This window comes from Myotis yumanensis, unplaced genomic scaffold, assembly GCF_028538775.1.
Source record: "Myotis yumanensis isolate MYYU_CA2020_CCGP unplaced genomic scaffold, mMyoYum1.0.hap1 SCAF_5, whole genome shotgun sequence".
Classification (NCBI taxonomy): domain Eukaryota; kingdom Metazoa; phylum Chordata; class Mammalia; order Chiroptera; family Vespertilionidae; genus Myotis; species Myotis yumanensis.
Genome location: NW_027223756.1, coordinates 78,171,865 through 78,197,072, shown reverse-complemented (window position 1 = coordinate 78,197,072; position 25,208 = coordinate 78,171,865). Strand labels below are relative to the sequence as shown.

The window sequence follows — 25,208 nt, the reverse complement described above, 5'->3', positions numbered from 1 at the left end:
GATGAAAGGAGAGCCAAGATGCATGAAACTAAATGCAGTGAGTGGTTCCTGACTGGATACTAGAATGGGGGGAAGTGCTGTAAAAGACAATATTGAGGAAATTTTTTTATGAGCTGTATATTAGACAATGTTAGTGTATCAATGCCCAGATGGCATGGCTCAGTGGTTGAGTGCTGACCTATGAACCAGGAGGTCAGTGTTCAATTCCCAGTCAGGGCATATACCCGGGTTGCGGGCTTGATCCCCAGTGTGGGGCATGCAGGAGGCAGCTGATCAATGATTCTCTCCCATCATTGATGTTTCTCTCTCTCTCTCTCTCTCTCTCTCTCTCCTTTCCTCTCTCTGAAAGCAATGAAAATATATTTAAAAATATATTATTGTATCAATGCTAGATTTCCTGAATTTGACTATTGCACTCTGCTTATATAACAGATTTTTTTCCCATAGGAAATACATGGTGATCTGGAGTAAAGATGCACCATATCTCCAACCTACGCTCAAATTATTTAGAAAATTAAGGGGGAAAATGTCCATATTCTCTATGGAATATATAATACACTTTTAGATTTTGTATATAGAGAAATATAAAGCAAAAGGTTAACCATGGGCGGACCAGCTCAAGGGTCAGCAATTTTTTTCTGAGAAGAGCCAGAGTAAATAATTTCAGCTTTGAGAGCCAGACAGTATCTGTCAAAACTCTGCCCCCCAGAGGAAAAGCTGCCAGAGACCATATGTAAATGGATGTGGCTGTGTGCCAATAAAACTTTATTTACAAAAACAGCAGCAAGCCGATGGTTTGCTGAACCCTAACCTAGATGCAGGGTAGATGGGACTTCATTGCAATAGTTCTGCAATTTCTGTAGGTTGAAAGTATTTTCAAAATAAAAAGTGAAGAAAATATGGATTTCCCAACTTTGTGGTCAGAGTGTGGTCTCTAAATATGTCCCGTTAAAAGGAATCAGGGCTCCTTGGAGAAATGGCCAAATGCAGAGCTGGGGCTGTGAAAGTATAGGACAAGACAAAAGCATCTCGCTGTGCCAGAAGTATGACCTCTGAGGCCACAGGGGTCATGGCAACAGGACCGAGGAGCCAACTCAAAGAGGTTCCACTGGCCACCAGCCAAGGGATGGATGCCTGGGGCTCGCAGAAGCTGGAAGAGGCAGGAGGGATCCTGCCTGGAGCCCTCAGAGGGAGTGTGGCCCTGCTGCTGCCTTGATCTCACACTTCCGTCCTCCAACATTGGGAGAATACATTTCCGTTGTTTTAAGCCACCCAGGCTGTGGTACTTTGCTACGGCAATCCTAGGAAAAATATCTGACCAGCATCCTCAACACTGTCAAGGTCACCAAAAACAGGAAAAGTCAGAGAAACCATCACAGCCCAAAGGAGCTGAAGATGTGACCACTAAAAGCCAAAAGGATATTAGGGGGAAAACTGAAGAAATCTGAATAGAGTATAAGTTTTAGTTAATAATGTGTCAGTATTAGTTTATTGATTGTAAAAAAAAAAAAGTACCATATTAATGTAAGATGTTAACAGTAGGGGTATTTGGGTGCAATTTTATAAGGCAGCTCTCTGCACTACCCTCACAATTTTTCTGTAAAGTTAAGACTATTCTAAAACATAAGGTTTTTTTTTAAGTAAAAAAAAGGGGGGGTGTTGAATGAATAGAATCTTGGCTGTGTGACCTCCCAAGTGTATGACTTCAAATTATTCAGCTTCTTGGTGCCTCAGTTTTCTCATCTGTAAAATGGGCACGACAGGGCTTGTGCTACATGGGACATCCCTGGGGATGGTGGGTCACCATGATCTGGCTTAAGTAGAGCCATTATCTTCATCTTCACCAGAGATGGGTGGGAGCTGCCGCTAGAATTTGGGGTAAATAGCAACATAGGGTGGGCTTAAATGCGCCCCCCTCCAGGAAGAGAGGCTGGACTCTACCTCTTGGCTCAGAGTGTGCGCTTTCCTGGACAGCTCTGTATGCCGTGCCCAGCACAGGGCGGTGAACAAGTATAACCTTTTTTCCTTCCTTCCCCATGTTTCTACCCTTCGTGGGACAGGAGACCTGAGAAGGGACCGCGGTGTGTGGGGGGCGGGGGGGCGTAAACAGGGCACCCCTGAGAAATCACAGGCCTCCAGAATGTCATCTCTTTAATGTCCAACTCACAAGGGGCCCTGCAGATGAGGGAATAAATACAGGTTGCAAGATGCAGCGCACCCAGCCCCCAGCCTAGGAAAGAGGGGGAGACCTGTGAGCCTCCGTGCCCCTCGTCTGCAAACCGTAACAGAACACACCTCGAGTCATGAGGCTCTTAACACCGTTTTCCAGGGGTCTCTTCCCCACCAAGGGCGGCCTCTGAGCTACCCAAACCTCAGACTGGGAGATACCACCTCCTGTCCACTAAGGGGCGCCAGAGTCCGGTTCCTGGGCCTGCGGGCCCCCTGCCCGATCCCTGAGGGGGTGCACCACCCCCGGGGGTCCCGGACTTCTTCCCAGGAGGGGACAGACCCGGAGCGGGGGTCCTGAGTCTTCCGTCCTCTGCTCTCTTCATCGTCCCCTCCACCCCGGGGACCCCAGGTGGCCATGGTGCTCCTTTTTCGAGGAGTCAAGAGTGGGGACCCCAGGAGCTGTCCTGGCAAAGGGCAGAGGAGCGGCGGCGACTGGCTTTCCGCAACTCACTCGTGGCCCCCCGGCCACGTGGGCCTGGAGCGACCGGGGAGGCATCGGGGCTCCCGGAGCGCCGCCCGGCCCCGCCCCGCCCCGCCCGCAGGTCCGGAGGGCCGCTCGCTGGTCCGAGCCGGGGAGGCGGGGCTTGGGTCACAGCAGGTTGATCTCGTCGAGGTAGCGGGCCAGGACGGAGTCCCGCACGTCCTTGAAGACCGTGCGGATGTTCTGCGTGTCCGTGGCGCACGTGTAGTGGCTGAAGAGGCGCCGGGAGCGCGAGCCCTTCCTGCCCCCGTCGGCGGCGTCCGCGCAGCCGGCGTACATGCTGCTGTACATGCCCAGGATGAACTGCTTGGCTGCCTCCGCGTCCTGCTTCGGGCCTGGGGGGCAGGAGTGAGGGCGTCAGGACACAGGCTCCTGGGGCAGACGGGGACCCCCTACTGAGATCAAGGGGGGTCTCCGGAAACTGTCTTCCCGATATGGGCAACTCAGGGCTGCAGGGGACCCCCCCCCCCAGTCCAGCACCCACTACGGTTCCAACAGGTGGACGGCCAGCTTTTATCTGTCTAGCAGGTCACGTGACTCCAGCCCAGCCATCGGCAGAATCAGGCTGGCGGGGTCACATGACCTGGGGCGGCCCAATGAGGCTCAGCTCTGGGACTCTGAGCAGAGCTTGTGTTGAAGAGATGCTCTTGGCTGGGCTTGGAGCTGGAGGGATGGGAAGCGGAGCTGCAGAGACAGAGGCTGGTGCACACGGGGAAACCGAGGCCAGGGGAAGGGGAGGGATGGCCACCCTGGTGAGGCACATGGGCTGCTGCATTGAAAGCACAACGTGAGTTCAGGGCCCAAAGCCTGGCTCTGCTACCTACTAGTTTGCGTGCATGTTAATAAATGTGACCCATGTGAGCCTCCGTTTCCTGGTTTGTAAAATTGGGATGAGGACTAGCCCCAGGCCTCCCAGAGTTGTGAGGATTCAAAGCAATCGTGCCCAGGGCTCCGTGCTCAGTCATCAGAAAGCTTCAGGAGTGTGCGCTGTCATTCTCTCAGAAAGGCGGGTTGCATAGTGGGTAAAACCGGCCATCTCTGACTCCAGACGGCCTGGATTGGAAGCCTGCCTCTGTCACTCCCTGGCTGTGTGACTTCTGGCAAGTGACTGTACCTCAGTTTCCCCGTGAAGGAGTCCTACTGCACAGGACTTTGTAAAAAATATATATTTTTATTGATTTCAGAGAGGAAGGGAGAGGGAGAGATAGAAACATCAATGATGAGAGAGAATCATTGATCGGCTGCCTCCTGCATGCCCCCTACTGGGGATCGAGCCGGCAACCCGGGCATGTGCCCTTGACCAGAATGGAACCTGGGACCGTTCAGTCTGTAGGCTGACGCTCTATCCACGGGGCCAAACCAGCTACGGCTGCACAGGGCTTTTTAATGAGGATTGAACAAGTCAATAATACATAGAGTGCTTCCACCAGTGTTAGATGTGTTCATTGTTATTGTTCATTATTGTCACGAGTATTATTTAGTACCAGGAAAGAAGGGCCGAGAGCCATAAGCTTAGTATATGGGCGCTGAAGCCTCTTTGGCTGGGAGAAAAGGACGGAGTTTTCCTTTGACCTTGAGAAAAGCAAACAATCCTCAAAACTATCTGCTTCTCAAACTCTCCAAGTGCTGCCCAGCTGGGAAGGGTGACGAGGGGTGCCCAGGCCACCACCCTGGAATAAGCTGACATCTGCTGCCCAGACTCTGAGTCTTGCGGGCATGACCGGCTGAGATTGGCCACATGGGCTCTGACAAGGCCAGGGGCTCCCACCCACGGTGATGTCACCAAAGCTTAGTACATGCAAACTAAGGGCTTCATCTACCATGGTTGGTTGTGTACCGGGGTGAATAGTGTCCCCTCAAATCCATGTCCACTTCAAACTTCAGAATGTGATCGGATGTGGAAATAGGGTCTTTGCAGCTGTAAAGAGTGAAGTTGAAATGAGGTCATACTGAACTAGGTTGGACCCCAGATTCAATGACTTGTGTTCTTATAAAAAGAGGAGAGAGCCCTAGCTGGTTTGGCTCAGTGGATAGAGCGTCGGCCTGCGGACCGAAGGGTCCTGGGTTTGATTCTGGTCAAGGGCATGTACCTCGGTTGCAGGCTGCTCCCTGGCCCAGGCCCTGGTCAGGGCTTGTGCAGGCGGCAACCAATCGATGTGTTTCACATGGATGTTTCTTTCTGTCTTTCCCTCTCTCTTCCACTCTCTACAAAAATCAATGGGAAATGTCCTCTGGTGAGGCTTTAAAAAAAAAAAAAAGGAGAGACAACCAGAGATAGAAAAGGCCGTGTGACGATGGAGGAAGAGATTGGAATGATGCATTATAAGTCAAGAAATGCTGCCCTTCCCTAACCGGTTTGGCTCAGTGGATAGAGCATCGGCCTGCAGACTGAAGGGTCCCAGGTTCGATTCCGGTCAAGGGCATGTACCTTGGTTGTGGGCACATCCCCAGTAGGGGATGTGCAGGAGGCAGCTGATCGATGTTTCTCTCTCATCGATGTTTCTAACTCTCTATCCCTCTCCCTTCTTCTCTGTAAAAAATCAATAAAATATATTAAAAAGAAAAGAAATGCTAAGACTGCAGGCAATGATCAGAAACTAGGAGAGAGGCCTAGAGCAGATTCTTCCCCTGAGCCTCCTGAAGGAACTGACCCTGCTCTGCCACTCACTTGGTTTCACACTTCCAGCTTCCTGGGTTGTGAGGGAATAAATGTCTGTTGTTTTCAGCCCCCCAGTCTGTGGCCATTTGTCACAGCAGCCCAAGGAAACAAAGACAGCTTGTCTCCGGGATGGCTGTCATTGCTCCCTGTAGTCACATGCCATTTGGCCATCATAATGTAGACGGTGCCTCCGTTAGAGTCTGGGCTGACCTGAGTGATTTTATTGGCCAATAGAATAAGGCGGATGTAACCACCTGGGACTTCCTAGGCTATGTCATGAGCAGAGGCTTCCACCTGGGCTGAAGTCTGACCATCCTGAGGCAGCCATGCTATGAGCTAGCCCTGGAGTAGAAGACACCAGATATGGGGAGGGGAAGGGAGAGAGAGAGATAGAGAGATAGGGAGGGAGAAGAAAAGGAGGAAAAGGAGGAGGGGGAGGGAGAGGAGGAGAAGAAGGAAGGGAGAGGTGGAGGATCACAGAGTCACCATACACTGGTGCAAGAAGCCATCTCAGATGTGCATCTCCAATCCCACCCACCCCAGCTGATGCCACATGGACCACAGGTGAACAACCGCCTCAACCTTCCCCAAGTTCCTGACCCCCTCAATCGTGAGCAAAGTGAAATGGCTGGTTTAAGCCCCCAACTTTGGGGGGCATTTGCTACTCAGCTGGGATACTTCTAGCAGCTCCCTTTACCCTCACAGTGGCCCAATATCTAGCTAACACACCCCTTCCCTGGTTTCACCAAAACCTTACGTCTCTACCTGGTGCCCAACACTCACTGCACTCGCTCTAGTTGGCCGGGGCCCTTTGTGCCTCGGGTTGCACCAAAGGTTTGTTCCCAAACCTGTTGTATTCCTCCTGCTTGATATGCACTTAATGAGACACTACACACATCTATTAGCTACAAGCCCCTCATGAAAGGGTTGTTGTAGCTGTGAAAACTGAGCTGTGTGCTTTGGACAAACGCGCAGAGGTCAGTCACAGATTTAAAAATAAAAATGCTATCCGGACAACAATTAAGGCTTGGCTAGAACAAGACTGCGCACAAAGACCACAAGGGGGTGCACCAAGAAAGCATAAAAGATGCGGAGACAAAAAAACATGACAGAAATGGAGGATATGGAGCTAAGAATCGCAATTTTGAGGGCTTGCCATAAATTTGTGCAGAGCCTCACGAAAACTAATGAGACCCTCGATGCCACGATAAAGAAATTAGAAAGTAAGCATACACGGACTGAAATAAAGAATATTATACCCAATAGCAGACCAGAGGAGCACAAGAATCAAACCAAAGATTTGACAAAAAACACCCAACTGGAAAAGCAAAATGAAAAAAGAATCCGAAAGTGTGAAGATAGTGTAAGGAGCCTCTGGGACAGTTTCAAGCGTACCAACATCAGAATAATAGGGGTGCCAGAAGATGAAAGACAGCAAGATATTGAAAACCTATTTCAAGAAATAATGGCAGAAAACTTCCCCCACCTGGTGAAAGAAATGGACTTACAGGTCCAAGAAGTGCAGAGAACCCCAAACAAAAGGAATCCAAAGAGGACCACACCAAGACACATCATAATTAAAATGCCAAGAGCAAAAGACAAAGAGAGAATCTTAAAAGCAGCAAGAGAAAGAGACTCAATTACCTACAAGGGAATACCCATACGACTGTCAGCTGATTTCTCAACAGAAACTTTGCAGGCCAGAAGGGAGTGGCAAGAAATATTCAAAGTGCTGAATACCAAGAACCTACAACCAAGATTACTTTATCCAGCAAAGCTATCATTCAGAACTGAAGGTCAGATAAAGAGCTTCACAGACAAGGAAAAGCTAAAGGAGTTCATCACCACTAAACCAGTATTATACGAAATACTGAAAGGTATCCTTTAAGAAGAGGAAGAAGAAAAAGGTAAAGATACAAATTGTGAACAACAAACATGCATCTATCAACAAGTGAATCTAAGAATCAAGTGAATAAATAATCTGATGTACAGAATGAACTGGTGATTATAATGAATCAGGGACATAGAAAGGGAATGGACTGACTATTTTTGGGGGGGTAAGGGGAATGGGAGATTCGGGAAGAGACTGGACAAAAATCGTGCACCTATGAATGAGGACAGTGGGTGGGGAGTGAGGGCGGAGGGTGGGGCGGGAACTGGAAGGAGGGGAGTTATGGGGGGAAGAGGAACAAATGTAATCTGAACAATAAAAATTTAATTAAAAAAAAAAAAAAAAATGCTATCCGATTAGGTATAGCTGAGATGACTATGAAAGTTAGAAAAAGAAAAGGTCAAAAATCTAAGAAGATCCTGGAAATAGTTGTTGATGCCTTTTGGGTGTGCTTTATGACAATGGACTCTATCCAGCAGACCCACCCTCACATCTATAATATGTGACTTTTGAGAATTCTCTTCTTTAAGCAATTACATCAAGTGTGAAGGCATCTGTTATTTTATCCCCAGTCTACAGATGGGAAACTGAGAACAGAGAGAGGTTGGGCAGTGAAAGCATCTGGGTCTGGAACTCAGGTTTGTCCAATCGTATTTGAAACTCCACTGACTCCAGGCTGGAGTAGGGCCTGGATGGAGCATCTCCCTTGGGAACTGCTTTTTTTTTTGGCGGGGGGGAGGTTGGGTAGGGTATAGAAGGTTCTAGAACTCACCCTGGAAGCTGGGGAAGTAGGTAGCCAGGTGGGAGGTGGGGATCTTCTCCTCCAGTATGTCGGTTTTGTTGAGGAAGAGGATGACAGATGTGCTTTTGAACCAGGGCAGTTCCAGGATTGTGCCAAACAGGGCCAGGCTCTCCTTCATTCTGTTCTGGGTTGGGGGACACAGGCTGTTCATCGCTCAGATCGGCTAGCTTGGCCCAGACAGGAGCCCTCCCTCTACGTGGAGATGGGTCCGAGCAGGCGTGGCCGGCTGCCTATGTGGACCCAGCATGGTTTTGTGCCTCAACTGGTTTGACTAGTGCCCTCCCCCCAATTCATGTCCCCCTGGAACTTCAGCCTGTGACCCTATTTGGAAGCAGGTCCTAGAATTCACGAAGAGGTCATACTGGAATTGGGTGGCATTAAGTCTAATGATTGATGCCCCCAAAAAGGGGGAATTTGGACACAGCCTCACATACAAGGAGGATGCCATGTGGCGACGGAGGCAGAGGTGGGTTGATGCATCTGCAAGCCAAGGAACACCAAGGACTCCAGAGTCACCAGCAGCTCAGAGAGCCTGGGACAGATTCTCTCACGGCCTCCGGGGACCAGCCCTGCGACACCTTGACCTCAGCCTCTGCCTCCAGAACCCGGAGAGAATACTTTTCTGTTGTCTCAGCCTCCCGGTTTGCGGTCATTGGTTACGGCCGCCCCAGCAAACTAGGACAGGTCAGGTGGCAAGAGCTATGTCAGAGCGACCTCGGGCTCGTTCTGTCTGATTCAACCTGAAAGTCAAAATGATAGCGTCTCCCTCTCGAATGCCCAGACGGCCTCTGTGACACTGAGCCACCGAAAGTGCACATGTCAGGTAACAGTGTGCCCGCGATTGTGTGCTGGGTGTAATTAGGAGGAGAGGTCACAAAGGAAGACTGATCCTCACCAGCATTTCTGGATAGAAGCGTGACATAGTCCCTGCAGTGTGACACTATTTCCAGGACAGTTTGTGTGTGCTTCCGGGGGGTGGTCGGGGGGCATGTCTCAGGACACGCAGGACATGAATATCCGTGTGTGTGTGTGTGTGTGTGCGCACGCGCCACATGTGAGTGTTGTTGGCAACACAAACGCTTGTGAATCGGAGTCTTGGGGCTGAATGGTCTGATCACGAAAGAGTGGAAGGTGAGGCTCAGAGCCACACCGGACACACACAGGCCCGCTCGAAAGTGGCACTGGGGCTTCCTGGGGGTCCCTGGGCCAGGGGGAGGAGAAGAGCAGAGAAGATGGCGCCCCCTCCGTCCTCAGTGGCCCCTCACCTCTTGGTTGTTCTCCTCCAGGCACTGGTCGTATTCGCTCAGCGAGGCCAGGTAGATGAGGGCGATCACGTTCTCAAAGCAGTGGATCCACTTCTTGCGTTCTGACCTCTGGCCCCCAACGTCAACGATCCTGCCAGAATCGCCCCTTTTCAGAGCTCGGGCTTAATCAGGACCCCCCAGCGTGGCACCCCAGGTCCCAATCACATCTGAGATGTGCCAAGATCAAGATGACGAGCAGCAAGAATAGGGGCTAGGCCCTGGGCCCACGCCTCTTATGTGTTATTGCATTTCAACGCCCCCCCCCCCCATGACACCCATTATACAGATGAGGAAACTGAGGTACAGAGAGGAGAGGGGACTTTCCTGAACTTCTACTGCACTGGGTTGTCTGATTACTACCCTCAAGGTGGAGGCCAGCAGGTCAGACACATCCGGAGTCTGCCCTGGTTCCGGCTGATTGGCCTAGGTCCTAGGAGAAACTGCAGGCTGTCAGCACAACTCAGTGAAACGGGGACGCTGCGTTGTGGCTGGCCAGGGGACGTCCAGCGGCCAACGCCACCCCCTCTGTGTGTGGCCTCGGGCGAGGGCCGGGCCTCCACCCCCACACTCCACAACAGAGGCCCGAGCCCTCCTGCCTTCCTGTGCTCTCTTCTAAGAAATGTGGGTCACTGATAACAAGCCCTGCGTCATTTCCCCGGGGATACAGCCGTTACTCAGGCAGCCGACAGGAAATGCCAGAAGCCTCAGAGCGAGAAGGGACTTGCCCCACTGCACAGGAGGGGAAAGAGGCCGTGCCTGCGGCTCCTAATCCCAGAGACCTGCCCCTCTCATGCATCAGACCCTCAAGCCCCCCTGTCCCGAGTGGGATTGGGTGCAGCGATTGAGACTGGGGCTCTGGGGACTGAGACAGGTGGGGTACACTTCCTGCCAGCCTCCCATCTCAGAGTCTTAGTTCCTCTGCACCCTCACTCCACCGATTAGCCCCTCTCCTTAGCCAAAGAACATACTCAAGTCTCCCACCAAGAAATCCCCTCCCCAGCCCAGCCTCCCTATGAGCATCCCCAACCACTACCTTCACTCCTAAACTTTACCCATCCGTCCACCCATCTATACATCTATCCACCCACCTATCCAGCCTCTACTACATATCCATCCATTCACTGATCTATTCATTTATCTACCCATCTACTCACCCGTCCATCCATCCATCCATCCATTCATCCACACATCCATCCATCCATCCATCCATCCATCCATCCATCCATCCACACATCCATCCATTCATCCACACATCCATCCATCCATCCATCCATCCATCCATCCATCCATCCACACATCCATCCATCCATCTACACATCTATCCATCCATCCATCCATCCATCCATCCATCCATCTATCCATCCATCCATCCATCCGCACATTCATCCTTCCATCTTTCTAGCCATCCTCCCACATTTACCAACTTCCACTCTGATCTGGATCTGATCATCACTATGAAGCAGGAGACTGAAACTTAGCCCCTAACCGTGTGGGACTCTCCATCTAGTGGACGAGACCTATGGCAAACAGCTAACTTATGAACCTTCCAGGAAAGGACTATTGCAGAGGCCAGAACAGCATGTTTGAGGTGGGGGAGGGTGGTCCAGGGGAGTGAGAGAGTCAACACATGTGGGTTGATCACCACCCCTGTCTCCAGGCATCACCCTGCACTCTCCCAGCTCCGTCATCAGCCCACAGACACGCAGCTTGCTAAGGACACTGATGACGCTCTCACTGCCGATCTCAGAAGTCGCTTCTGCTGTATTCTTCCTGGCCTCTCCTTGGCCTCTGACACTAGGCATCACCCTCCCGACGCCGTGATGCTGCATGCCCATCCACACCTCTGTCTTCCAGCTCCGGCCTGTGTGTGCCCAGTCACCTCCCAGATGCCCTAGACCCCTCAGACTCTATGTGCCCCAAGGACCTTATCCTCTTATCTAATACCCCCCATCCTGCTGCCGCCGCCATGGTGGCTCCACCTCCTACCCTGTCACCCTGATGGGAAAACTGGGAGACATTTCCAGCTCCCTGCTCTCAGTCCCACACTCATCTAGTCCTGCCCTTCTACATCAGAAACATTTCTTGCACCATCCCCTCATTTCCATCCCCATGGCCACTGCCCTGGCCATGACTAACCCTTCCTGCCTGGACCATGGCTCCTGCCTCCTCCTGACTCTCTGGACTTCTAGTCTCACCCCCTTATTGATCACTAGAGGAATCAACCTCTGAGCTTCCCAGTCCAAATCCATCCCTCTGGCACAACTCTGACCACACTGTCTCTGTCTTCTCCTGCACAACAGCCCTTCAAGGGTCGGAACTAGAGAACTCCTACTCATCCTTCAATGCCCTAATACCAGTGTCCCCTCCTCCAGGAAGATTTCCCCCTTGGAGCTCTGGTGCCTCACTCTGGGCTCTTCCAGGTCCCGGTTCTGACTGTATGGGGGGGGGGGGGGGGCTATGGGGTGTTTATGTCCAATTCTACCTCCTTCAACCTAGGAGCCCCTTGAGGGCCGGGTCTAGGAAACGCCTACTCCTTCCTCAGGGCCCCAGCTGCTTTGCCCCTCCTCCAGGAAGCACTCCCCGCCCAGGAGGCCCTGCACTCACCGCAGGTTGGTTTTCTGCACGGAGAAGCAGTACTCATTGATGCCGGTGGTGGGCATACGGCTGCGAAGCACATCCTGGGCGGTGGGGATGTAGCCCTCCTCGGTGATGCGCTCCAGGTGCGACAGGTAGCTGGGGAGCAGGGAGCCCTGAGCCTGGCCCCGCAGACTTCCTTGGCTTCTCAGACCCACCCCCAGGGCCCCGTGAGGACCCTGCTAGGGGAGAGCCCCCCACGAGGGGCCAGGATCTCTGGGGTCTGCGGGAGCCCCAGGAGCACCACCCTGAGGCCATGGGAGCCATGGGAGAAGCAGCTTCACCCCTAAAGCAGCGTGACCCCAAGGATGGTGTGACCCCGAGAACAGCAGCGCTGCAGAGGGGTGTCACCTTGGGGCCTGTCACCAGGAGTGACACCACCCCGGGCATCCACCGTCATGCCTGGGACAGTATCACCATGTGATGATGAGCAGGGTCACCCCAGAAATGGTGTCCCCTGGGGCAGAGTCACCCTAGCAGCTGTGTCACCCCACCAATGACATCACCCCCAAAACAGGGTCACTCCAGGGACAATTTCACCCCAGAGACAATGTCATCCCCAAACCACCTCACCCCAGGAACAACGTCAACCATCGCACAGCCAGCGGATGCCCAACAGCCAGTCCCCGGGGTGGGAGTCGGCCCCCTGGGACCCCCTCTGTGCAGGTGTGATCCTGGCACTGGGTCTCTGCTGGCTGCCTCTCCAACCTGCAGCTATGCCCAACGCGCCCCCCCGCCCCGCACCCCGCCGCCGTGACCCCAGACTCACTACACTGCCGAGTCCAGCAGGTGGAACTCGCGCCGGCGCTCGTAGCAGGCCCGGATGCCGCCGTCGCTCCACAGCCACTGCATGGCCACGGCGTAGCGCTTCTCAAAGGTGTTCACTTTGTAGGGGTCCTGGCTCATGACCAGGCTGGCATAGTTCTGGAGGGAAGGACAGGGCAGGTCAGCGCAGCCTCCTGACATCCCAGCCAGGCCCTCCCCTCCTTTCTCGGCTGCTTCTCCTTCCTACCCGTGCGCACCCTGCCCATCCCCACCGCGGTTGCCTCCTCTGAGGCGCTCCTTCATGCATTTGCCCACGGAGGGAGCGTGGCGGCAAAGTGCTGCCCCAGTACCAGGGGCAGCAGAGAAACGAGCTCCAGAGGACCATGGCCCGTGTGCACTGAGGCCTCCTACCTGTGGGGCTCCCCCTTCCTCACAGGCACTGGTTCCCTGACTCCCAGGAGACAAGTCCCTACAGATCCCCCCAGTTTACGGATTAGGCTACTGAGGCACGAGAAGCACCTGGCCCAGGTCTCACCCTGAGGGAGGGCACGTGACAGCCGCAGGGGTGGGGACGGGGGAAGGCCTGGGGGTGTGAGAATAACCCTGTAGAGGATCAATGAGACGGCTCGCAGCCTGTTATGGCCGGGTTTTGTCCACCACCCATGTCCTCCACACATTCCTAAGTGTAAGTCCTAACCCGGAGGACCGCAGGCTGTGACTGTCTTTGGAGATGGGGGTCTTTACAGAGGTGATTCCCGTTCCAATGAGGTCATTAGGGTGGGTCCTGACCTGATCTCTGACCGGTGTCCTTATAGGAAGAGAATAAGGACAACCATGTGAGCACTCGGAGAGAAGAAGCCACCTGCCAGCCAAGGAGAGACGCCTCAGGAGAAACAAGCCCCGCCAACACCTCCACCTCAGGCGTCCAGCCTCCAGGTTGTGAAAGAGTAAATTTCTGACGTATAAGCTCCCCAGACTGTGGCGCTTGGTGATGGCAGCCTGAACAAACTAATACACAGCCTGAAAATGCATTAACTTCAAAGTTTTAAAAAGATGATTAAGAATTTTAAAAGTAAAAATTAAGAGACACATCCTTCTAAAAATTCAGAGTAAAATTTATATTCAGTGAAGGCCCTGAATAGTCCTTAATGTGCTTTGAAGGAAGTGAATGTGGGTCCTTTGCTCTTAAAACACAGGAGACTGGGAACGAGACAACGAGGCCCACTCACACCATTTCTAATTAACACATGAAAAAGAAATAAAAGGTCGGGTTTGCAATGGGAGAAATTTCATGTGGTTATGCACAGACGACGCGGCTTTGTGTAGAAAATCCAAAATAGTCTGTAGATAAACTATTAGAATAAACAAGTGAACTTAACGGGGTCCCCAAATGAAAGATCAATAAATGAAAATAAGATATGTGTCTATATACTAACCACTAACTAGTGGAAAATTTTAAGAATTTAAATCACATTTATAGTAGCATCAAGAGCTAGCAAATACCTAGGAATAATCTAACAATAGATGTGAAAGTAAGAAAGCGCTTATACCCAGAATATACAAATTATAGAATTTGCTATAAATCAGGAAAGAAAAAAACTAAGGAATTGTACTTTTCTAAGTGGGGAAAAAGATAGGCAAAAGAGGTAAAAATAAAATTGAGGCTTGATCAGAAAAAAAAAAAAAAAAAAAGATAGGCAAAAGATTTGAACAGTTGCTTCACAAAAAAGAGTATCCAAGTGTCCAACAAACATATGAAAAGGTGCACAAGCTCATTATTCATCAGAGCAATGAAAATCAAAACCACAATGAGCCCAGCTGGCATGGCTCAGTGGTTAAGCATCAACCTATGAACCAGGAGGTTATGGTTCGATTCCTGGTCAGGGCACAAGCTTGGGTTGCAGGCTCCGATTTCCAGCGTGGGGCGTGGAAGAGGCAGCCAATCTGATTCTCTCTCATCATTGATGTTTCTACCTCTCTCTCCCTTCCTCTCTGAAATCAATAAAAATATATTTAAAACAAAAACAAGAACAACAATGAAATGCCACCAAGCACCCACGAGAATGGCTTAAATCAGCGGTTCTAAACCTGTGGGTCGTGACCCCTTTGGGGGTCGAACGACCCTTTCACAGAGGTCGCCTAAGACCATCGGAAAACACATATATAATTATATATTGTTTTTGTGATTAATCACTATGCTTTGATTATGTTCAATTTGTAACAATGAAATTGGGGGTCACCACAACATGAGGAACTGTATTAAAGAGTCACGGCATTGGGAAGGTTGAGAACCACTGGCTTAAATGAAGCGACGGCAACATCAAGTGTTGCTAGGACAGGGAGCAACCGGAGCTCTGCTGGGGGGCATGTGATTTGCTACAATTACTTGGAAAACAGTGTCTTCTACATGTTCCTTCTAGGTAGACACCCAACAGAAATATGCAAATGACCCAAAGGTCACCAACATTAGAATGGACAAATAAATTGACCCTGGCCCCCAAAAGATAAATGAATCACAGACATACGGCACCAGAAGCCAGACGCCAAAGATCATTCCAGAAAATTCGAGAACTTAAAAAATAGGCAGCTCATACATGGCGATGAAAGATGAGACGTGGTTATCCTCAGGGGGAGCCCCTGTCCCATCTCTAAACTGGGGTGATCGCTGAAAGGGGTTGTTGTGAGGATTAAATGATCATATCACCACTCACACGACTGAGCCCAGACTGCATTCCAGGCACTGTTTCGAGCGCTTTCAGCACCTTTAATTGATCACATCCTCACATCAGCCCTGTGAGGTAGGAACCACAGCCTCCAGTCCCTCTTCCAGCGTCCTTGGACCACCTCATATTCACAAACCAGATGCTTCCAGGTTTTAGAAAGGGAATGTGACCTCACCCCTGTTCGCGTGGCCATTATAAAAAACAACCACACCAAAAACGGCACATGTGGGTGAGGATGTGGGGAAATGGGGACCCCGTGCACGGTGGTGGGAATGCAAAGTGGTGTGGCCACTATGGAAACCAGTATGGAGGTTCCTCAAAAACTTAAAAATAGAATCACCATATGATCCAGCAATTCTGCTTCTAGGTGTTCATCCAAAAAACTGGGAAGCATATCTCGAAAAGATATGAGCACTCCCATGTTCATGGCAGCACTATTCTCAATAGCCAAAATGTAGAGAAAACCCAGATGATTGGGTAAGAAAATGTGGTCCGGGGGGGGGGGGGGGGGGGGTAAGAGACCAACCGAAGGACTTGTATGCATGTGTATAAGCATAACCAATGGACACAAGACACTGGGGGGGAGGGGAGGCCGGGGGAAGGTCAAGGGGGGATGGGGGGAGACATGTGTAATACTCTTTGTAATACTTTAAGCAATAAAAAAAAAGAAAGAAAATGTGGTCCGTAAGTGGAATAGTATTCAGTCTTTAAAAAGAAGGAAATTCTTGCCCTAGCTGGTTTAACTCAGTGGATAGAGGGTCCCAGGTTCCATTCCGATCAAGGGCGCAGTCCCGGGTTGCGGACTCAATCCCCAGTAGAGGGCATGCAGGAGGCAGCCAATCAATGATTCTCATCATTGATGTTTCTATCTCTTGATCCCTTTCCCTTCCTCTCTGAAATCAATAAAACTATATTTTTTAAAAAAAGAAAAAGGAAATTCTTGTCAAGTATATGGTCATCTAACCACTATTCTGTATATCTAAAACGAATACAAAATAATATTGAATGTAACTGTAAAACTGAAAAATAAAATAAAAGCCCAGCTGGTGTAGCTCAATGGTTGAGCATCGACCTATGAACCAGGAGGTCATGGTTTGATTCCCAGTAGGGAGTGTGCAGGGGGCAGCCCATCAATGATTCTCTCTCATTATTGATGTTTCTCTCTCTCCCTATCTGAAATCAATAAAAATATTTTAAAAATAAAATACAAATAAGGAAATTCTACAATAGGTGTCCACGTGGGTAAACTTTGAGGACCTCATGTTAAGTGAGATAAGCCAGCCATGAAAGAAAAATACTACACGACCCCATTACAGGAGGCATCCGGAACGGGCAGACTCAAGGGAACAGGGAGACGGGCTTGGGGAGGGGCCACGTGCTGTCGCTAGTCAGGTAGGGTGGCCAGGTCGAGTTTCCCTCAGTAGGACGGATCGTTCTAGAGCTCTGAGCCCATCCTTCCTCCAGCTAGTACCGTACCTGCACCTAAAATTTGAGAGGGTAGATCTCATGTTGAGTGTTCTTACCACAAAAAGTAATGTGTGTTCTTAAAAAGGGGGTGTGAGGCATGAATTGCACAACAGCCTTTCCCTGCAGTCATCAGTCCATTGTATTAATATTTCCACAGGGGAACGGCCATTGGTTCAGGATTCCCACGCCCAAGGGGTCCAAGGGATGAGCACTGGGGATGCATGGGGGACATGTGAGGGGCAGCGTGGTGGGGACCCGCCCCCCCGTGGCACCCACGCGGCAGCCCCAGGACGCTCACCTTGCTCTCGGGCCTGCTGAAGGGGATCTGCAGCTGGTCCATGGCCTCGATCATGGCCCGCATGGACGCGAAGATGTTCTGGTAGACAAGCGGCCGGAAGCCCTTGCGGTCCTCCTCCGAGTAGCCAGCCCCGTGGATGATGCGCATCTGCTTGATGAACGTGCTCTTCCCGCTCTCACCTGGGCCTGCGGACACGAGCCATCGCTCAATCTCAACCCGGACTTCCTGCGTTCAAACCCCTGGGCCCAGGCCACACTATGACCTTGGTGAGCGTCCACCGCTTCTGCCTCAGTCTCCCTGCCTGTGCACCATGGATCTCCATAAGCCCTGCCTGTGCATTCAGTGTGAGGGGCTCCTGGGAGGGTCTGCAAACGGTGGCCCTCGGGCCACATCCAGACACAGCCTGTCTGTGCACAGCTGGGGAGTTTTTACAGTTTGTATGTTTTTTTTCTGTTTCTGATACTTTTTATGGTTCTGGTTTTTACCTTGAAAGGAATCAAAAGAAAATTGTCTCATATCCTGTGAAAATTATATGAAATTCAGGTTTCAGTGTCTATCAATAAAGTTTTATTGGCACATGACCACACCCATTTGTGTTTGAATAGTCTATGGCTGTTTTCTCCCTGTAGACCACAGACAACCAGGAGGCCCTGTGAGGCTGGAGGGGAGTGAAGGGAGGAGGTGATAGAGCATCGGTTATCAACCTGTGGGTCGCGACCCCTTTGGGGGTCGAACGACCCTTTCACAGGGGTCGCCTAAGACCATCGGAAAACACATATATAATTACATATTGCTTTTGTGATTAATCACTATGCTTTAATTATGTTCAATTTGTAACAATGAAAATACATCCTGCATATCAGATATTTACATTACGATTCATAACAGTAGCAAAATTACAGTTATGAAGTAGCAATGAAAGTAATTTTATGGTTGGGGTCACCACAACATGAGGAACTGTATTAAAGGGTCGAGGCATTAGGAAGGTTGAGAACCACTGTGATGGAAGGGACAGGGCAGGTCATGCAGGGCCTTGGGGGAGGACTTGGGCTTTTACCCCAGGGAGGTGGGAGCCCTGGAGGGCTGTGGACAGAGGGACGGACGGGACTCAGGTGCTCATATGCGCCCTCTGATGGCTGCGGTGGCGGAGGACAGGCTGAGGGGTACCAGGGCCGAGAGGCACCGGGATGGGGTGGATCCAGGAGCTGGTGAGATGTTTGGGAGACAGAATCAACAGTCCTAGCCTTGCTATGAACCAGAACCGGGAGAGGGGCCCTTCCAGGGCCAGCTGCAGAGCCGACAGGGCCAAGTGCAAGATGAAAACCTCAGGACCCTTCGGAGTGAGGGCGCTGGGGGCCGCCCAGGCTGTTCACACACAAAGCCAGCCCTGGGTTTGTGATATCAATTCTGGAATCTTCAAGGGCCCCGGACCAGAAGCTCCAAGGCTCCGCTCCCTGCTGTCTGAGCTCCAGAGCCTCCCTCTCTCTCCGTGCCTCTGTTTTCTGTCTGTAAAATGGGTGTGACGGCCAGGTGGGAGGTGCAAGCCAGGAAGGCTCCTCCAGTATCTGGTCAACCTGCCTGGCTCCTGGGGGACACAGGTGTGGGGGCTTTCCAGGGACTAAAGGGGGGACTGCGGCAGGAGGAACTGGAAAAGCAGCAAAAAGGGAAGGGGTGGCCTGGTGGAGCCAAGAAAGAGGAAATGGGAGCAGAGGGGGGAGCAGGGAGGAGGGTGGAGAGTGTGGGAGGCAGGAGAAGGAGGGGGCTGCCTTGCATCAGCCCCCAGGGTATCCTGTCCCTGCCCTCCCCGCCCACCCCCCCACCCAACGCCAGCACATCTGAGGGTGACAAGGGCAGGTCGGAGGTGGCACCGGGTGTCATAAGTCCACGGGAATCGGGGCCTAAGAAAAAGAGACGCTGTTGTGCTGCCATAGAGGACGTTAGTGGGGGGAGTGGGGGAAGCGGGAAAGCTGGCAGCGGTGAGCCGGGTGTGCCCTGCTGACAGCAGTGCCCCACGCTCATCGCCAGCTTTTGTTCATGGTCCTGGGGAGTCTTTGCTTTGTGGTGAGACTCAAATCCCCTGGAGTCTTCAGGGGTAAGAAGGCTCCAGGTCTGCAAGCTACAAACAGTTCAGAAAACAGTGACTATGTGCCTATTAACTATAGTAAAGAAATGACAGCTGTAACCATGCATCCAATAAATCATACGTGTACATACACTTCCATGTAGCACATACATGCTATATATTTGGGGGAGGAGAATAAAGGGAATGTGGTCGAATGCTAACATTTACAGTCCTGGCCAGCTAGCTCCGTTGGTTAGAGCATCGCCAGGATGGGCCCAGGTTGCAGGTTCAATTCCCGGTCAGGCCACATACAAAAAGCAACCAATGAATACATACTGGTAAGTAAGTGGAACGACAAATCAATGTTTTTTTCTCTCTCTCCCCCTGCCCCCCTCTCTGTCTAAAATCAATAAATTAAAAAGACAAAAATGTTGTAGAAGAAGCCAGGCACAATGTTCCTATAAGTCGGAACGCATTTTAAAACAAGCTAAGAAGGAAAAAAATGGCGCTGCAGGTCTATAAGAGCTGAATGTGAGGGAAGCTGCTTAGGAGTAGAGGGTACCCTGTGTGCTATCTTTAAACTTTTCTGTAGATCTAAAATTACTCCCAAATAAAACGTTTTCTTTAAAAGAAACACACCAAGGCACCTCACAGGTCCCACAGGCCCCTAATCTGGAGCTCTCCAAGGCGGGGCCGTGTGTCTGGGATTCTGGAATTCCTTGACTTTCAGGAAGAGGACACGTCAAGCTCACTAAATAGTCCGGAAGTGAAACATCTGGATGTCGCGGTCAGCGGTAGAAACCCCCGGCCTCGCTTCCCACTGAGAAACCTGGGGAACCTCTAGGCTTCAGAAGTTTGGCATCAGGGATGGCAGCAGTGGCTGGGCCCTGAGAGCTGAGGGCATGAGGCACCATCTCACCTGAGCCTCCCTTTCTTTGCTGTTAATCCTCACCCGAGGCTATTTTCCCATAGATTTGTAGAGAGAGTGGAAGGAAAAGAGGGAGCGGGGAGAGAGGGAGAGACAAAAAAAAAAAAGAGAGAGAAACATTGCCCTGACCAGTTTGGCTCAGTGGATAGAGCATCCACCTGCGGACTGAAGGGTCCCAGGTTCGATTCCAGTCAAGGGCATGTACCTTGGTTGCGGGCACATCCCCAGTAGGGAGTGGGCGCAGGCAGCTGATCGATGTTTCTCTCTCATCGATGTTTCTAACTCTCTATCCCTTTCCCTTCCTCTCTGTAAAAATCAATAAAATATATTAAAAAAGGAAAAGAGAAACATCGATTTAAGACAGACACACCAATTGGTTGCCTCCCACAGGCACCCCCGATCTGGGCAGTGATCAAATCTGCAACGCAGGTACATGCCCTTGACCCGGGACGCGAACCCTCGAACTTTTGGTACGTGGGTGGGTGCTCTAACCATTGAGCACACCGGCCATGGCTGGACCCCAAGGTAGGGAAACTGAATCCCAGATGTGTTGAGGGGACTGCCTTGGGTCAGACCCAGCTCTGTCGGAGTCCAGAGCTCACGGGCTTTTAAATGATCACACCAGCAGCTCCAAATGTGCGGCCTCAATGATGACAATTATAACAGCAGTTGACGTCATCTTCATCATCACAGTGGGCATGACTTAATCCTTGGCATCTGCCGGGACAGGGACAAGGCGCCCCGTGCGTGCCCTCCGTCAGTCCTCCTAAGGTTCCTGCTGCTTGTCCATTTACAGAGGAGACGCGGGGCTCAGAGAGCTGACAGGCCTTCCCCAGGGCCACACAGCTGGTGGAGCAGCAGAGGACTAAAGTCAGGCCCTGTGGGCCCTTCAGCCACAGAAAGGGACAAGGCCAGCCCGGGAGGCCAGGTGACATCGACAGACCTGTTAAGTGACCTTTCTACAGACACTCATAAGCTGGACGGCCCCTCCGGGTGCTGCCCCCTCTGACCTCTCGGCTGCCTTCCAACCCTCAGCCCTCGGGCCTCCTCCCAAAGTAGAGAACCCAGGTCTCAGGAAGCAACAGTTGACACCATTGCAATGCACTGATTTTTCTTTCCTTCTCATCTCTTCTGTTTTATTGAAGAAGAAAAAAAACATCTGGTCTCTACCCACAACGTGGATTTTGTGAGTCATGAATGGATCACAGCCTGAATTCTGAAGAACTCACTCCCCGGCTGGAACCCCTCTTGGCAGCTCATGCCAGTCCTGAAGCCACGAAGGGCCCTGGAACGTCTCCAGCCCGGCTCCTGGTCTGCCGCAGGAAACCCCCGCGTGGGGCCGGGGGCTGTGGGGCAGCTGCATCCACCTGGCGGGGCCTCGCCGCCCAGACGGGAAGTGATACTTCCCCCTGGGATGGATGAGGAAGCGGAACCCAGCAGCTGCCCAGAGGAGCGGGCCAAGCTCCAGGGCATCACGAGACAGCATGTGGCTCCTGCCAGAGGGAAGGCAGTCCCGGACTCCCCCGCCCGGGAAATGGGGCTCCTGGGGTACAGGAGCCAGTCTGGGCAGCAGGGAGTGGGGGGCAGACTGGCCACTGACCCCGACCAATGCTGCCACGGCCCTGGGCCTCGGTTTCCCTGTCTGTCACTGGGGTTCTGTGGCTTCTCTCTCCTGAGGCACGTTCACAGGAAGGTCAAACACACGGACTTGGAACTGGAATTCTGGGCTCCGCTCCTGGCTGTGTGACCTTGGGCAAGTCCCTTCACCTCCCTGGCCCTTGGTGTCCCCATCTGGGGTTGTGGACAGAGCTGGCTTCATTCCGACTGTTCCCCTCCCCAACGAGGTGATCACTTCCTGTCATGGACAGACAATCTTCCCCTCCCACCCTGTAACCCCATGGCCTTCATCCTCAAAAGGATCAGCAAACCTTCAGGAAAAAGTAACTTCTTTTCAAGAAGGGAGGGAGGTGTGGAGGCGGCCTCAGGGCAGGGATGGATGGGGTGGTCGAAACCAGCCCACAGGGCAACATCAGTGCTTGGGGACACACACAGCCTCCTCTCCCTGCTCCCTTCCCCACACCAGCAGAAGGGGCGCCCTGATTTGGGGCTGGCTGTGCAGTGGTCAGAGTGGTGTCGGGCAAGGGACCTTCTCCACTCCAGGAAGATGGTCCAGCCCTGGGGCAAACTGCCCCTGAATCAGGACTGACTCATTCATTCAGCTGTTCACTCATTTACAAAGCGTGCACTAGGCATCTACAATACGTCAGGCTCATTGTCCTCTGGGCTCGTTGCTGGGGGTTCAGGAGTGAATGAGAGTGGTCCCCACTCTTGCACTGGAGGAGGCAGACCATAAACAGGTAAACATTGAAGAGTGTCAGTGAGTGAAAAGTCAAGCTGAGGATGGAGAGGGATGAGGCTGCCCGTGTGGCCACGGAATTCAGGGAAAACTTCTCTGAAGAGGTAAGAGTTGAGCTGGGACCTTGCTTGAATGAGAGTGCCAGCCGTGCAAAGGCTGGGGTGACACTGAGAGCTCTCGGCAGGAGGAACAGCAAGTGCAAAGGTCCTGGGGTTCAGATAAATGAACTTGAAATGTACAAGGAAAGATCACTAACATCGGTAAAGGCCTAGACATGAAAAAGGACTAAAAACGAAGAGTTAAAGAAGGGCCCTAGCCAGTTTGGCTCAGTAGATAGTGCATCGGCCTGCAGACTGAAGGGTCCCAAGTTCTATTCCGGTCAAGGGCACATACCTCGGTTGCAAGCTCAATCCCCCGCCCTGGTTGGGGTGTGTGCAGGAGGCAACCACTCTATGTGTCTCTCTCACTTCGATGTTTCTCTCTCTCCAACCCTTCCACTCTCTCTAAAAATCAATGGAAAAATATCCTCAGGTGAGGATTAACAAACAAACAAAAGAATTAAATAAGAGCATCACTTTGGAGCCTACACACCCAAAAAGGATGATAAGGGAATGTTGTAAACAATGTTATGCCCATAAATTTAACAATTTTAAAGAAATCAACAAATTCTTTGAAAGACACCAATAACCAAAGCTTACTCAAGAATAGATAACTTAAATAGCCCTATTTATTAAAAATAATAAATAATATATGAATATGTCACCTCTATTATTAATATAATGATAGCCTATCTATGAAGAAAATAACATAGAAATAGCTATTAAGGCAATTAAATTCTGAATTAAAAACTCTCCAGGCTCAGACAGCTCATTGATGATTTTACCAAACGTTTAAGGAAGACATGAAATATTCAATGAAGAGCAAAGAAGCCAGATGTGTGCAGCTGGAACATGATGGCCAGTAAACAGAGCTGGGGTTGGAGAGGTCCGGGGGCCGGAGTTTGAGTTCTATGCCATGTCAGATCTTCTTGGAGAAATTAATGGGGGGGCGGGGGGGGTAACTAGTTCAGCAAGAGAGAGCAATGTCAGAAGTTGGAAGGTCCCTCAGTTAAGGTGTAATTCCTAGGGGTCCAGTGCTCCCAACCACTCCCTCTCCTCTCTCCCGTCCTCAGGGCTTCCCACTGAGCAAGGGAAGAGAGAGGGGACTGCAGCCTCCCAGGCAGATGTGACTTCAGGACCTTCCCCAGCCCCTACCCAGAGTTCAGGGAGTCCTGGGAGACCCTCCGAGGCCCACATCCCTGGGGCCATACACAGGGCAAAGTGGTTAGGGGAGTGGACACGTGGACACAACAAGACTTGAGGCTTCAGAGGTCACAATCTACTGCCTTTCCAGTCACCCCTACTCCCTCATCTGGTTTAATTTTCCTCCTCAATCTTCTAGCTGCTGGGAACTATTTTATCTGCTTATTAGTTTATGGGCTTAATGTCTATCTCCCTCATGAGAAGATGAGGTCCATGGAGGCTGGGACAACTCCCATATCTTTTGCTGCTGTGTCTCCAGGAGTTACTTAATGGATCTTGATCGTTTGAATGAACCAATCAATCAATCCCAACGAGGTGGCAACACTCCGCCCACAAAACTCATGCTAGCCAACCTGCAGAACTGGGGTCCATCCAGCCCTCTCAGCTGGTGGTGTGGCAGCGAGAGAGGAACTGGGGGGCTGTGGGGAACGGCGACAGAGGGAGAGGCCAGGGCGCACTGGCCCGGGCGGGCGGCAGACCCGAGCTCATGGCTCCCTTCCCATGACACAGAGCCGGTAGGGCGTGCTGGGCCTGCCAGGCTGGGGCCGGCCCCACCAGGCCATCCCGTGGGGCCACCTCCGTTCTTGCAGATGCTCCGCAAGATGGCTGGACCCATGTTTGGACGAGGAACTGGGGTTCTCTGTGCCTCAGTCTTCCCATCTGGCGAATGGGTTCCCAGGTTCTCCCACCCCGAAGGCCAGGACCCTTTCCTCCAGCCCTCTCCCCTCTGCCCGCTCGCCAGGCCCTGGACTCACCCAGAAGCAGCAGCTTCAGCTCCCCTCGGTCCCGCTTCTTCTGCTCCAGGAGGATCTTGTTGATCTCCTGGTCGATCCGGGCGGCCGTCTTCTCCTCCTCCGTCAGGCACCAGGGGCAGCAGTGCCAGGTCAGCGACCGGGCCATGATGCGGGCGCCTCAGAAGGCACAAGGCAACATGGCCCCGGCCCCCTGGGGGAGGGGACCCCCACCCTGACGGCTCCAGGAAGGGCTCCCGGCAGCCAAGCGTGAAGCAGCTGCCCTCTTCTTGGGGGTCACCCCCCTGGGGACCCCCGGCTTCCTGGCCTCAGGCACCCAGGCAGCCCAGCTCGGAGAGGCCTGAGTGCCGGGCACAGGGCAGTGGGGGAGGAGGAGGAGCAGGAGAGGGGGTGCGGAGGCTCAGGGCTCCCCGCCCATCTCCAGACCTGCCCAGCCCGGCCTAACAGGTTGACTGTGGCAGCCAGGAGAGGTGGGTGCCCCTGGGGAGGGCGGGGCGGCTGGGGAAGGGCTCCACGCAGTCTGGGTCCCAGCAGTTGTCTAGGCCCTCCTTCCTCA

The 25,208-nt window shown here is 52.0% G+C and overlaps 1 protein-coding gene across 3 annotated transcripts; it reads right to left on the bottom strand.

Annotated features, from left to right (window-relative positions):
• Positions 1 to 2,138: 2,138 nt before the first annotated feature.
• GNA15 (G protein subunit alpha 15) lies at positions 2,139 to 25,208 on the bottom strand. Of its 3 annotated transcripts, none has more exons than XM_070415762.1 (7): positions 24,656 to 25,200; positions 17,254 to 17,438; positions 12,770 to 12,924; positions 11,971 to 12,099; positions 9,328 to 9,457; positions 8,033 to 8,186; positions 2,724 to 3,045 (listed from the first exon to the last, which is right to left on the bottom strand). In XM_070415762.1, exons 1-7 carry the CDS (start codon positions 24,798 to 24,800, stop codon positions 2,819 to 2,821), a joined length of 1,125 nt encoding a protein of 374 aa, XP_070271863.1. In that variant the 5' UTR covers positions 24,801 to 25,200; the 3' UTR covers positions 2,724 to 2,818. The 3 variants fall into 3 exon arrangements, with proteins under 3 accessions (XP_070271864.1, XP_070271863.1, XP_070271865.1); XM_070415764.1 differs by lacking the exon at positions 2,724 to 3,045 and adding an exon at positions 4,525 to 4,628 and having other exon boundaries at positions 24,656 to 25,204; XM_070415763.1 differs by lacking the exon at positions 8,033 to 8,186 and having other exon boundaries at positions 2,139 to 3,045; positions 24,656 to 25,208.